Genomic DNA, 13,393 nt, shown 5'->3' with positions numbered 1-13,393 from the left:
TCCACAGTATGCTGCACGCAAGGCCACTGGTGGAAATTGTACTAGCGTTAGAAAATGTAATAAAAAGCATCACAGCTCACAGGTAGCTTTACCACTGGTGAACGCGTCAATCAAAGAGCCATCTGGATTTGTGCATAAGAAGATAACAGACCTGCAAGCAATACGGTGGGAACGAACAAACTTCACTGTGCACCGGTTTAGTCTTGTGAAAAATGAACAGCTCAGAAAGACTGCAGTTTGTTAAGATCACTAATGCGCGAGTGGGAGTTTAAAATTCCCTTCCAATGAAAGACAATGACAAGCCCAACAAGCTGTTTTGATTGACAAGTATATAGCACCCTTTTATTTTTTAAAAAAAATCACGACTACAAAACAACTAAAACAGCAGTCACTGGTCAACTTAAATCAACCACATATTGTAATTAAGAACTGCAATCCCCTTTGATAATTACCAGCTATCAACTACAAAAAGCCACTGAATCAACCACTTTGTGATCAAATAGAAAGGTATTACGAAAGTGATCAAATAAAGGAGGCTTCACTGTTCTTTAAACAAATGTAATAAATAAAAAAAGTGGGAAAAAACAACTAAATCACAAGGTACAACTAAGCAGCCACTTCACTCAATGCTGCCACTCACTCACATTGTCAGATAAAATGTCAACGCCACCCAACGAAGCCAATTACGTCCGACTTGCAGTCATCTAACCCTAATGCTGGACCCTCCTCCCACCCACACACAATAAAACAAACACAAAAAGAAACGCACAAAACTCATGTAGCTGAATAATAAAAAATAAACTCCTCTCCAGGTTTCTACCGAGCGATTAAAATACGAGAAATGCATCCCAAGCATATCTAGCAACACTTTTTCATTACGGGAATAAAGCTATACAATCCTACTCACCATCAAACCAGCCACATTCCATCACACTGGTACTGAACACAGACAGTATTCCAATCCTCCCAATTCCAGGGCAAAGCAGACCCCCCAGGATACCGGACAGTGCAGCGCGCTGTGTGAGCTCCCCGGCTGCTACAGGAACAAGGGCTTTCTTTATCTTAAGACCCCCCAATTGGCAAGCAGTCTATGTTCTGTCTGCAGAACTCCTAGGCTAAATGGGTAACATGCTCCCTCTCACATCAAGGCTACTCCTTCAGTTCACATCTGGATAATACTCGAGTATAGGCTACGAAAAAGAAATGCAGTTTTGGTTTCAGACGAACACAAGTCCGAGACCTGGCTAAGATGTCAAGACATCCGTATTGCTATACAACAGCGTTGTATATTCTGTGGCATTGAAATTGTCTAAGGTCAAAGTTAAAACTAGCCTCACTCACAAATGCATACCAGTACACTGTCCCATTGGTGCGGTTATACCGTAAGTCTTGAATCAGGGGAGGTGTGAGGTTTATAAGCAGTTAAAGCCAGACCTACATGGGGTTTTCTATCTCTATCTACCTCACTTCTCAAAACAAACACAATTCATCACCAAAATAGATACACTGTATAGAAAATATATGTACATTTTTAAATAATTCACTTCTGTTTATAGTGTTTCTGCTATAGAAAAGGGCAACTATGGCACACAAACCTTAAAACACAGCAACTTCAAGCACCTGTTTACTTACGCAATGCATTGAACAATATGGTTACTGAAGCGAGGAAAGCATGCGTTTTCAGAATTTGCAACTAACTATCGGAGAAGGAACAGTGAGGGACTGTGTATTTACAACCGGCAGTGGACAATCTGGTGTTTTCTATTGGTTATTTATATACAACTCATAAGCGACCGGGTGTGTAAATTGGGATCAACAATTTCTAGAGGAGAATATAGTATTTAGAAAAGAGACTCACAATTATAAAGGAATTCATTATACTGGGTTTTCATTATTAAGCCAGTAATGCAATATATGTATATACTGGGTATTTAAATTATACCAGTAAAAGGGCACATTGTTTATACTGGGGTTTACAACTACCAGTAATAGGATCAGGTATTGATGCTAGGTATTTCAACTCCTGTACCAGTTAATGAAATACATATTATACTAGGATTAAGAACTGTACCAGTAAGGGAACTGGTGTGGCTCTTTGAGCACTGGTATTTGCAGTGTTTTTGTAACATTTCTACAAAAAAAAAGTAAATTCAGAAAAGCAAAACTAAAATGTTTATTTCTTTAATAGGATTTCTCAAAGCGATTACGATGCTGTACCTCTCAAACTTCATTTTCTTAACAATTATCACTGCAGTTTAAAAGTTATAATCTTCTTAAAAAAAATAAATACAAAAATGAAATAAAAACGCATTCAAATACATACCTTAAAAACCAATTACACACTATTAAACACAAAAAATTATAATAATGATAATCATCTTACAAAACAGTATATGCAGAAAGGCTAGGAACCTTTTGTCTTTTTAAAGAGTTTTAAAATCCCAGAATCTCAAGTATAAAGCATACCTCTGCTGCTGCGCACACGCTGCTCACTCACAGTACTGAGGTTTCAATATCCCCAAAAAGGGAGCGCATGGACGGGATCACTTAATACGAACATTAAAATAGGAAAAATGATTTCATGGTAATTCATTCATAGCTGCATTTTCCTTTTTTTAAGTTTGAAGAGCACCTTGCAGTAAGATAATATTATTCACCTGGATGTCATTTGTAAAGATCATCATATTCATCTTAATAATTATTACAACAACAATAATAATAACAATAACTACTATTATAATACAACACAAGAGACTTCAGTGCTGGTGACAAAAACAGAGTTGCCAGTATCAGAACCCACAAACACTGACTTGCTTTGGCTGACAATCCAGAAGACTCTTTGTATGCACAGCCTCTTCAGAAAAAGATGACAGTCCTCCCTTTCCAGATTTTCAGCAGCTGTCACACACACACACGTCAAAGTTTTTGGCCAGATTCATTTCTCAAGGTCATATGCAGAACACTGTCGGCCTGATGTGCAAAACTTGACTTTACCACATCAACGCACCACACCACTGATGTGGTACACTTCCTTTCTAATCAACCTGTGCATACAGCTATGGCCAAAGTTTTTACATCTCCCTGTAGAATTAACTCATTTTGCTTCATAAAGTTGAATGAAACCTGCTGAATAATGTTACGTTAACATATTGAATTACATAGCGCTTTGTAGTTTTCCATATCCTTAACGAAAAACTGACAAATTGAAAAATGTGACATTTCGAAATCCAACGAAATATCATTCTATTATGGCTAACGGTAGACTTTTGCGATATCATTTTGTAGTTTCTTTTGATTACATGATGTTAAATAAAATATCTAAAATTCTGTTCGTATAGTTGAACTTTTTCTAAATTATGTCTCAATCCTAAACTTCGAGGTGATGCAAAACATTTGGCCAGAGCTGTACATTCCAACTTGGGAGAGCTACACAGCAGTCACCTGACCAGATTCCTGCACACAGACCAGAAAGCCAGCCGACTTGAGCACACTTGTGTAGTGCAGGTACACTGGGTTGTAAACTCCAATCCAGGTCCACACTCACTCCAATGAGGAACTAACCATCCCAATGCATTGACCACTACCTGCTCTTTATCCAACACAATCCTGTACCCTACCCACTGCTGTGGTAGCCCTCTCCGGTATGCCAAACTATCCCTTTACTACCTGCTGATTTCACTGCTACCCATCTAATTTACAAAGCTGTCCTCGTGGTTAGCGGCTATAACACACGATACACATGTGCCTTCGCAGTCAGTGTGGAGGTGGAGAGAGACGCCACGCACACACAACGGCTAGAACGATGCACCACCCCCTTTCAGCAGGAGTTTCTGAGCAAGAACAGCTTAAGAGGCTCGGTTTGCATTATAATCGATTCTCGTTTACAAGCACCTTTAGTACAGCAGCCACTTAGAGTTTTGTTGGTTTTTGTTCCCTGTGCGGACTAGCTATCCTGTCGGTTGGATTGCAAAACAAGGTACAGTGTTTTGTTTGCTGCACCATGGATTTAACAAGAAACACACAACCCCAAGGTCTTATTAAAAAATAAGACATGTTAATGCTTTAAGGCAGTGGTTCCCAACCCTGGTCCTGGGGACCCCCTGTGTCGCCTGGTTTTCATTCAAACTGAGTTACTTAACCAGGCCCTTAATTGATCGAATACCTTTGTTTAATTAGACCTTTTGAATTGTTTTCAGCTCTTAAACAGTTGCAGATTCCAAGTTCGCTGTAACATTTTATAAGTAGCTTGAACTCTGCATCTTTTAAAAAGCTAATTAAGCAAATGATCAGTCCAATGAAGGGTCTGGTTCAGTAATTGAGAGCTCAGTTGGAATGAAAACCAGCAGACACAGGGGGTCCCCAGGACCAGGGTTGGGACCCCCTGCTTTAAGGATTATTGCTACCTTTGGGTATTGGACATCCCTGTGTACAAGAGCACCAAGTTTATGTTTTTGTTGTTCTGTTTTTTGAACCCCCAGGCACAGTTCTGAGTCGGACTGATAGCACCAGGTACAGGCTAGAAAAAAGAAAATCAGACAGAGCATCAGAAAATGGCCCCGTACCCTACACTGCTTCTCTACTGCTTTGCTGGAATTAAATAAACCCAATAACATCAACCAAAAAAAAAATAATAATAAAAAAGGATAAATATTTCTAAATTATAAACAATTATACAGCCGAAAGGAGGCAGACTCCCCCCTCCCCCATTCACAGTAACAATAATTATTTTGCTCTAAAAATAATGAATCCCCAGTAGTATTGGTCATCCTTCAAGGCTGGGCTGGCTGCAGATACTCTCTGGAACTGGATTCCTGAGGGATCGGATCACTGTGTGAACCACCACGTTTTTAACTCCAGTCCTCAAGTTTCCTCCACCCCGCACAGGTTCATGAACTTAAACCCACACACCGCCCAAGTCTCCAGTTTGCAGCTACACTTTAGATTTAAGAATGGGTAAATTCAGACCTGGTAGGAGAAGGAGGGAACAGGACTGGAAAAGCTATCCATGCAATTCCTGCCTCTGTAGCACCAATATTAGTAATGAATTTCAGTGTCTGAACTGTACATAGATAAGCCCCAGCTGACCAATCCCAGTTCTGCAGAGTGTGTCAAGAAAGCTCTCAGAGTATTGGGATCCAGTTCTGTTTCTTTGGTATCTCATACAGGAACACAGGTTGGTACCTGTGCACACCTTTACCAGCCAGCCAAACCCTCTAGCATGTGTGTGTGCGTGTGAATGTGTGTGTGTGCGTGCACAGTGCAGTTAGCTCCAGGGGTTCTGATTAACTTTTCACTCAATACATCTTGATTCCAACTCCCTTAGCAGAATGTTTAATGCAGAGTGATGCACTGGATAGACTTCAATAATAAAGCGTTGCCATTATATAGCTTATCCTTTTAGAAAAAAGGCATTTCATTTTTAATAAGTGTTAATATGGAAGTACAGTAGCATATGACAAAAACACATAGGAAATAAAGCCTCATACTTTGTTTTGGTTTTTAATTCAAGTCCCCCTCCTCCCCACGTAAGTCTGTAAATCAGAACCCCCCCAAGCTATACTGTGTACACTATGCAGTTATACAGAGGAGGGGGGGTGATTCCCTGCTAGAATGGAGCAGCAATCACATTAACAATCAACCCATCATTACAAATAAAACCAGGGATTTGAGGTTAAACAAATTGCAATAACACATGCACACATACAATAACGCAGTATACAGGCTCCTAAACATCTCCAGGGACATGACATACACAAAGCATATTTTCAAGTGTTCCATTCTAGCACACCCCTCTCCTACCTGTACTGTAGACAGCTAGTTGCACTGTGTACCTACTGCACTGGGGTCTAGTGTAATGATTTAAAATAAAAATAAAACAGCAGTTGATCTAAAATGAACCCCACTTCTCGCTACAATTTAGATCCTCCACTGTTCAACATAGACCCCTTCTTCCTCTCCCTGTCCCGAACAGTCTGTTGACAGTTAGCTATCAGTGTTCACAATACAAGCGAACCACTGGTACATTCTCTAGGGCAGCGCGTGTTGCAGAACTCCCAGAACAGGGAGACAAAGTCTCCAGGCTGCTTTCTTTCTTGGCCAGGCAGGCAGGCAAGCAACACCATATCCAAAGAGCTGAGGTCCACAAGGAGTTGTTTGGTCAAACGAGTCATGCTGCCAAATGACTGGCCACTTACTGCCGAGTGCCAGCGGCCCAGCAGAGAAGGAAGGACGCCACATCGTTAGCTGCATAACAGCCCACAACAATCACCTCTGTTCTGGGATTTGTGAAACACCCACTACAGTGTGTGTGTTAACTGTTCAACCTGGGATGAGCCTCGCTGCGCAGTATGCCTGAAATCTGAGCCGGTTCCAAACACATGGATTTGGGTCATCACGGTTCATTGTTAAGGGTGTTGTAATAGTTTAAGGTCGGGGAGCGAGCAAGCGAAGGCATTGTTATGGTACAGTGAATTGACAAGTTAATAAGTTTAGACCGAGACCATTATGTTAGAACATTATCAAAAATTCAATAGGCAAAAAAGCAAGCCATGGTCTTTCGTGGAGAACAATGCACAATACAAAAGTAGTAAGAAGGTGTGTGCTTTAAGAGGAGAGACAAATAAAAAAAAAAGTCAAGTGTTACTCTACAAAAACAATGTGATCACAACCCACACAGTCATAACTGACAAACCAGCCAAGCTGTTAAAAACAAAAGAGAAATGTACAAACGTTTAGGATTTAAATACAGATTTAGAATGTTTAAAAACACTCATTTAATAAATTAATAAGCAAGCTTTTTTTCTGATTTAAAAAAAAAATTATGCTGGTACATAAAGAAACGTACAGTGCATCAGGCCAGAGTTGAGCAGGTGACTGCACAGTCCAGGGGTCAGGTTACGTTGAACAAGTGATCACACAACGCAGCGAGACAGGGCGCAGTGCAGTTAGCTGCCCTAAAAAGCACCGATTCTCAACGCTAGACCCCTGCAAGGACAGTCAAGATTTATTAAGCTGCGTTTCCACTGTCCGAACCCTGTCCCGAACCCAGTCTCAATGAGCACTGTGCTGTTGCTAAGATGGGCAAGCAGCGAGTTCATTTAAGGTCACAGTAACAATGTTAGTATAGCATTCTCGCTGTCGGCAGAGGGGAGTGTGTGTACAGCATTTTATCCACTGCACACACTTTGTAAAAATGTGCATAAAAGAAATCAGTGTATTAGATTACATGCAAACGGGATAGTTTATCACATTAAAAGTCTGGAGAACATTCAAGACCATTTAGAGAGTGTGACAGACAATCAGTGCATAAGGGCCAGCATTTTGAATGAAGACCCTTTACATAAAACAAAACCACACCTTACCATCGGGAGACAATTATTCTGTGGAAATCCAGCTACCAGACACTTATTACTGCTTTTATTTGATTTCTTTATTTGATTTTTTTTAAAGGGACATGGTTTAAAAGCAAAAAGGCTTTTCATTTATTTATTTTTTTTGGTCTTCATTGCTGAAGATCCTGCTCTGTGGTAAGCCGGTTTCTTCAGATCGGGTGAGATACAATACTATAGAGGCTGAAAGGAGGATAACACAATCACACAAGCTCTGTAACCCAATTAACCATCCTCACCCCTTTCCTGAGCACAGCTTTGTATTTCAAAACCATTGGCCATGATTAACCACGCAGCTCAATGGACAACAGCACTCAATGAGAACAGGTTCGGAAACACAGTTCTAGGGGTCCCTGTAGTTCAGATCCAAGTTGAGTAACACTGCTGCAGAACAGTGGCCCTCAACCCCAGTCCTCAAGCTGTTTCAACCCCATCTAATAATATTGCCTTGGTTTTCAGCTGCACAAAAAACACAGCACTCAGCACAGCCTTAAATCTGAAACCACAACACAAAATGGGAGAAAACGAAAAGGAGGCTGAAACGAAAACCTGGACTGGGTATTTGAGAAGCACTGCTGCTGCTGTGGAGAAAACATGGAGAGGCTCACCGCCCCCTTTCAGAAAGCAGTGCTGAGTGCGTGCCACCCCCCCCCCCCGTGTGTAAGTGTGTGTGTGTGTGCGTGCGCGAGAGAGAGAGAGTTTCACACCCATACTGAACACAGAACCCCCATTGAGCACCAAGTCAGTGGAAGAGAGTCCCGCTGGTCCACAGCTGTCCTTTGCATAGGTCACATTGGGTTGAGGTAGAATTTTTAGTTACCTGCAAAACAAAAATGTAATTCAATTACAACAATCTGACAATAAAAAGCAAGTCAGGGCAGGAAACATCCACTTGGACTGCACTTCTGGGTTTTGTTCCTAGAATGATCAGGCCCCAGAATAAATCTGCCCCATCACACTAATTACAAGTGCAATCCGATAAGCGGTTCAGTGCTGGGGGAGATTTAGCACGCATGGGGCGGACGGCTCAGATTGCTGGCCCCTGATCATTTTAGTATCAAATCTCAAGTTAGTAGGAGATTCTACAGGAGACTGAATGGTAGTATTGGCAAAAACAGCATCTTTCTCAGCATCAGGGATGGAAACAAGACTCCTATTGCATAGCAGTTTCACCCATTCCAGGTTTCAATACAAGCTTGATTTGCCACAGCGTATAGGCAACAAGCTCAAGTGTGTCTAACTATGAGTTTAATAAAACCTGGAATGGATCAAACTGCTATGCAATGGGAGACTTACTTTCATCCATGAAAATGGAAACCTAACCCCAACAAACAAACAAAAAAATGTTCACAGTAAAAATACAGCTTCATCACATTCAGTAGCCTTTAATCTATTTTCTGGAGGGTGTGGGTGGTTGTAACCTGCAAAAAACTCTATTAAAAGCTACCACAGTGTTCCGTGAGACAAACCTACTTCTTTCTATTCATATCATACTATGAACTAAAAATAATTGAGATTTACTATATTCTCAGCATAAACACCCAGAACTGAAGGAGTTTATTTTTAGGGAGAAAAACACTGTCTTTGAACTCTGTCCTGACCAATATTCAGCAGACCCAACACACAGAATGACGTCCTTTTCAGTGCCATAGGCAACTAAGGATAAGGCTCAAGTTCAAGACGGTTAGCAACAGGCGTTTCCCTGATCACTGTTTCTCTTACCTTATCGTGGGGAAAAAATAAATAAAAGGCAGCCCGGAAAGCAGCCCTTTATCTTGGGCGGACCCCAGGGAGGCTGGAACTGTAGGGAGCCTGCATGCCAAGAGTCACCCAGAGCGTGCTGGCAGGCGGGGCAGGAGCAGGCACAGAGCGAGGGGGCACAGGGGGGTGGTGCACGGTGAAGGACGGGCGAGACAGAGAAGAGGAGGAGGAAAGAGAAGACGACGAAGGAGGCAAAGATGATTTCGGATGATGGGTTTGTTGCAGCTGCTGCACAGTGGGCAGCCTAGCAGAAGCGAGCTGGCGAGCAGAGGTGGGCAGGAAAGCATCACTGCCACAGCTGGCATGCAAAGACTGGGATGATGAAGAGGAGGTTAGGAGAGCAGGGGGTGGGGGAAGGGACAGGGTAGGGGGAGGAGGGGTGTGGAGCACAGACTGAGTCCGGCTGTGTTGGGGGATAGACTGGGTAGAGGAGGTTGGGAAGGGGACCCCAGTGCTAGAGGGGTTAGGGCCTGGCACTGCATGTATCTGCTGCAATGGGGCAAAGCTCAGCAAAGCGGCACCACTGGTGCTGTTGATAGAGCTGCTCAAGCCAGCTCCGAATTGGTGGGAAGAGATGGAAGGCATCACGTGGTTAAATATACCTGCGAATAGGAGAGGAGAGACTCAGGCGTTTGGCACAGCAGGTGGAAAGCGAGCAGGAAAAAAAAACAGAAAACGCAAAATAAAATTAAAGATCACAAGCAGCGCAGAGAGACTGAGACAGAGAAAGGGAGAGACAAAAAGCAGCGCAATGCAGCAAGGATTGCAGGCACGGCACTTACCTTTAGAAGACGACTGCAACACCTGCACATGCATTTCATTTCAATGGCGCGGCCAGGAGGTGTTTGTTACTCTTATGGCTAGGAGTTGAACACCTTCTGGCTGCTAGTCTCAGAACTGTGCTGACCAAAGCCAGAATCTACTTTATTTATTTTTTTCTAAAATACAGTTTCGAACACTAGCTCTTCCGACCACCCACTTCGCCCCCTTCAGGCCCCATGCGTCACCTACCTCCTGCAGTCTCCTGAATATGTCCTGTAATGTGCTCGCCACACACGGATACGCCGTGCAGTGCCACTCAACACTGCTGTTCCAGGCAGCTTCTTAATTATTTAGCTGAACCCGAATGGTACAATCAAGTTCAACAAGGGTGAAAGGTAAATCCTTTGACTTTCAATCACTGCGTTTTAATGTAATGTGGACAGGATATTAAACACACATTTGTTTATAGTGTTTGAAGACTGACACTAAATATAGTGTAAGACTTCCTATTCTAAACTCTACAGGGCACGGGGGGGTCACCACAATCATGAAAGTGGAGGCTCTTTTAAATTCTATTTCTAACAAAAAAAAATTGTTTTAAAAATGAAAGGTGAATGTCCTCAAGGAGGTAGGTTTTGTAAGGTACCAAATGGGGACTTTTTGACCCTGTAAGCACTATAAACATGCCCCCCTCCCCCCACACACATGCGTGTCCTACCTCCTGCTGCTCCCCCAGCGAGGCCGGAGCTGGAAAAAGCCCCCATCACCGTGTGTCCGTTCACCAGTCTGGGGGCCCCCCCGGCCGGAGACTGGACCCCAAACAGCGAGTGCAGCACAGAGGCACCCCCCAGAGGAAACTGAGGCCCCAGGTAGGGGTGCGAGGGCCCCACAGTGACCCCCGAGGGAGAAGAGGACGAAACCACAACCGGGGAGACCCCTTTTCCACTCAGGATCCCAGCCGCTGAAAAGAAGAGGTTCTGGCTACTGCTGCTGCTGCAGTTAGTACTGCTGCTCTTCACAACCTCCCAGTCCCGAGACTTCGCCCTCCCCTGGGCAGCCACTGACGCTGCCCCATGCTGGTGGTGGTGGTGGCCATGATGATGATGGTGGTGGTGTTGGTGGGATGAGCTGTGCTTGTCGGTCTGGAATGGTTTGGAGTTCTGGTGTTGGTTGGGGTAGCCATTGTTGAGCGGGCACGGGGAGTCACCCCCACTGGATTCACTGCCCCCTGTCCCCGACGTTTTCCTGTGATGCTGCTGCTGCTGCTGTTTGTGGTCCGTTTCGGAGTCACAGAAGCGCCCCCCGAAAGGAGAGCCCCCATGCCGCAGACACTCCGAAGCGGGCTGCTTGGGGTCTGAGATCGGGGAGAAGGTGGATTTCCACTTGCTGCTGCTGGAGGAGGAGGAGGAGGAGGATGAAGAGGAGGAGGAGGAACAGGGGGATACTTCAATGCCATTAGCAGCCTTCCTGCCTGCCGAGCTTCCACCTACATGTGCAAAAACAAAGCAGCAGACAGGCTCATTACTACCGAAGAGCACATGAATGACAATGATCATACTCCAAAAAAAAAAAATAATAATTCTGTCTATATTACATTTGGCCACTTAAGTAACAAAAGACACATGTGTAGCACAGGGATTGAAAAAAACTGCATAGCTGTTTCACTCCATTCCAGGATTTACTCCGAGATTGATTAGCCAAAGTGTATAGGTAAAAAGCTCAGGTGTGTTTTATTAATCATTATTAAAAAAAAATATATAAAATAGCAGATCCTCCAGCAATATAATAAATGCACTGCCACTTACCCTTGTCGCTGTCCCCTGCCTTGATGGGGCTGCTCTCCAGGGAGATGGTCGCAATCTTCCTCTCAATGCTACAACAGAGAGAGAGCTGCTTTAAAAAAATCAACAAGGGGCTCCTGAAGATATACAGGGTGCTTTGCAAATGTCATGCTTTTGGCATTAAAAAAAAAAAAAGGAACCAGAGATGATGCACAATACGAGTCAAATCAAAAAGGACTGAAATCGTGAAAAGGACACGTCACGATTGTATCTGTTGGTCGAAAAACAGTAAAAAAGACGATAGTGTTTCATAGAGCTGCATTAGACATTTAAAATTGTATTTTTCATCAAATAGTTCAGATAGAAATGAGGTCACACCAAGATTAGATATACAGTTTAGTTACTCATATTTAATTACAGTATAGCTGATTTTCATAGCACTCAAGGAGTGCAAGGCTCTCACTGTATAGCAGTTAAATCCAGTCCAGGTTTTGCTATACGCTTCCAGTCAGCAAAGCAGCACCCCAACCCCCCAGCCAGACAGTGTCAGAGACACTGAAGGCACACAGATCTCAGCGATTTATTTAGTTTCTGAACGCAGGTTACCGCATGCTGCCGCTGTCGTCCTGGAAGCCGCAGTGCTCTTCGTCAGAGCTGGACGGGGGGGAGGGGGAGTAGCGCCTTGCCCCGTTCAACTCCAGGGGGCGCTCCCTCTTGAGCACGGGGGGCTGGTCCAGGTTCGGGACGGGGGAGTTCTTCAGAGAGTTCTCCGGGGACGAGATGGCTGCGATTTCCAAAGGCTGGTTTATGTTGTTCACCTGCAAATAAAAAGAAATACATTAACACAAATAAATAGATTGCATGATCGAAATAATGAAACACGGACTGCCACACAGCATTGCTATACATCCGTAATAGGGCTACATTTTAAAAGAAACCTAATAAATTCAAAAGACAAAACGTAGCCTTTAGCAACGTCACTCTAAAAAAAACACTACCCTTCCTCACCATGGAGTTGATATTGAGAGGGGACCCCGAGGCGTGGGTGCAGAGTCCCGGAACGGGTTTGCGTTTGGGGGAGCCCCCCATGGATGTGGTCCCTGCAGAGCCACGCTTCCTCCTACCACGCTTCCTGCCCTCCAGAGCGTGGCCCTGGCTGGCTGGAGGTCCCAGCTTAGCAGAGGAGGGCTGTTTACCCCCCAGGGTCCCTGAGAAGATGATCTTCCTCTTGGCTTCGCTCTCCAGCAGCTCCATGTCCGACCCCAGCTCCCTCTTCCCCTCAGGTAGGATTCTGGGGGGCCCGTCAGCGTACTGCAGCACCCCTCCTGTACTGTGGAGCCCCCCTCCGCTTCCCCCCAGATGGGGGCTGCCGGGAGAGGCCTGCCCCGAGCTGCGCGCCTGCATGACCAGGAAGGAGGACGTCTGCGGTGGAGAGCCCCGGGACACTGGGGACCCGTCCAGGGAGCTGGGATCCAGGGAGAAACAGCCCGAGCCTGGATGGGAGCCTCCATTCACAGTCATGGAGCCAGAGCTGAAGGAAAAACCTGCCCAAAAAACCCCAAAGACACAAGAAGGTTAGGCTGCAAAACAAGGCTAACTAGTAAACAATGCAAAATGCACAAGGTTTATTTATTCTGCAAATAAACGTGTACATAATGTGTGTGTGTGTATATACATATAAAATTGAACACATTATGGGGT

The 13,393-nt window shown here is 44.2% G+C and overlaps 1 protein-coding gene across 3 annotated transcripts in view; it reads right to left on the bottom strand.

Moving 5' to 3' along the window:
• Positions 1-354: 354 nt before the first annotated feature.
• LOC117428812 (histone-lysine N-methyltransferase, H3 lysine-79 specific-like) overlaps positions 355-13,393 on the bottom strand; it is a 38,693-nt gene continuing 25,654 nt past the window's right edge. For 2 of the 3 annotated variants that reach the window (XM_034047750.3, XM_034047749.3), the window contains 6 exons: positions 12,701-13,236; positions 12,299-12,510; positions 11,717-11,784; positions 10,630-11,397; positions 9,111-9,751; positions 355-8,208 (listed from right to left, as the gene is read on the bottom strand). In XM_034047750.3, coding sequence (XP_033903641.3) covers positions 9,159-9,751; positions 10,630-11,397; positions 11,717-11,784; positions 12,299-12,510; positions 12,701-13,236 — 2,177 coding nt within the window. In that variant the 3' untranslated portion in view covers positions 355-8,208; positions 9,111-9,158. The remainder of the gene's footprint in view (positions 8,209-9,110; positions 9,752-10,629; positions 11,398-11,716; positions 11,785-12,298; positions 12,511-12,700; positions 13,237-13,393) is intronic. The other variant, XM_034047751.3, reaches the window with a different exon arrangement.

Source organism: Acipenser ruthenus, chromosome 49 (assembly GCF_902713425.1).
Source record: "Acipenser ruthenus chromosome 49, fAciRut3.2 maternal haplotype, whole genome shotgun sequence".
Taxonomy (NCBI): domain Eukaryota; kingdom Metazoa; phylum Chordata; class Actinopteri; order Acipenseriformes; family Acipenseridae; genus Acipenser; species Acipenser ruthenus.
This window is presented reverse-complemented; position numbering and strand designations above follow the sequence as displayed.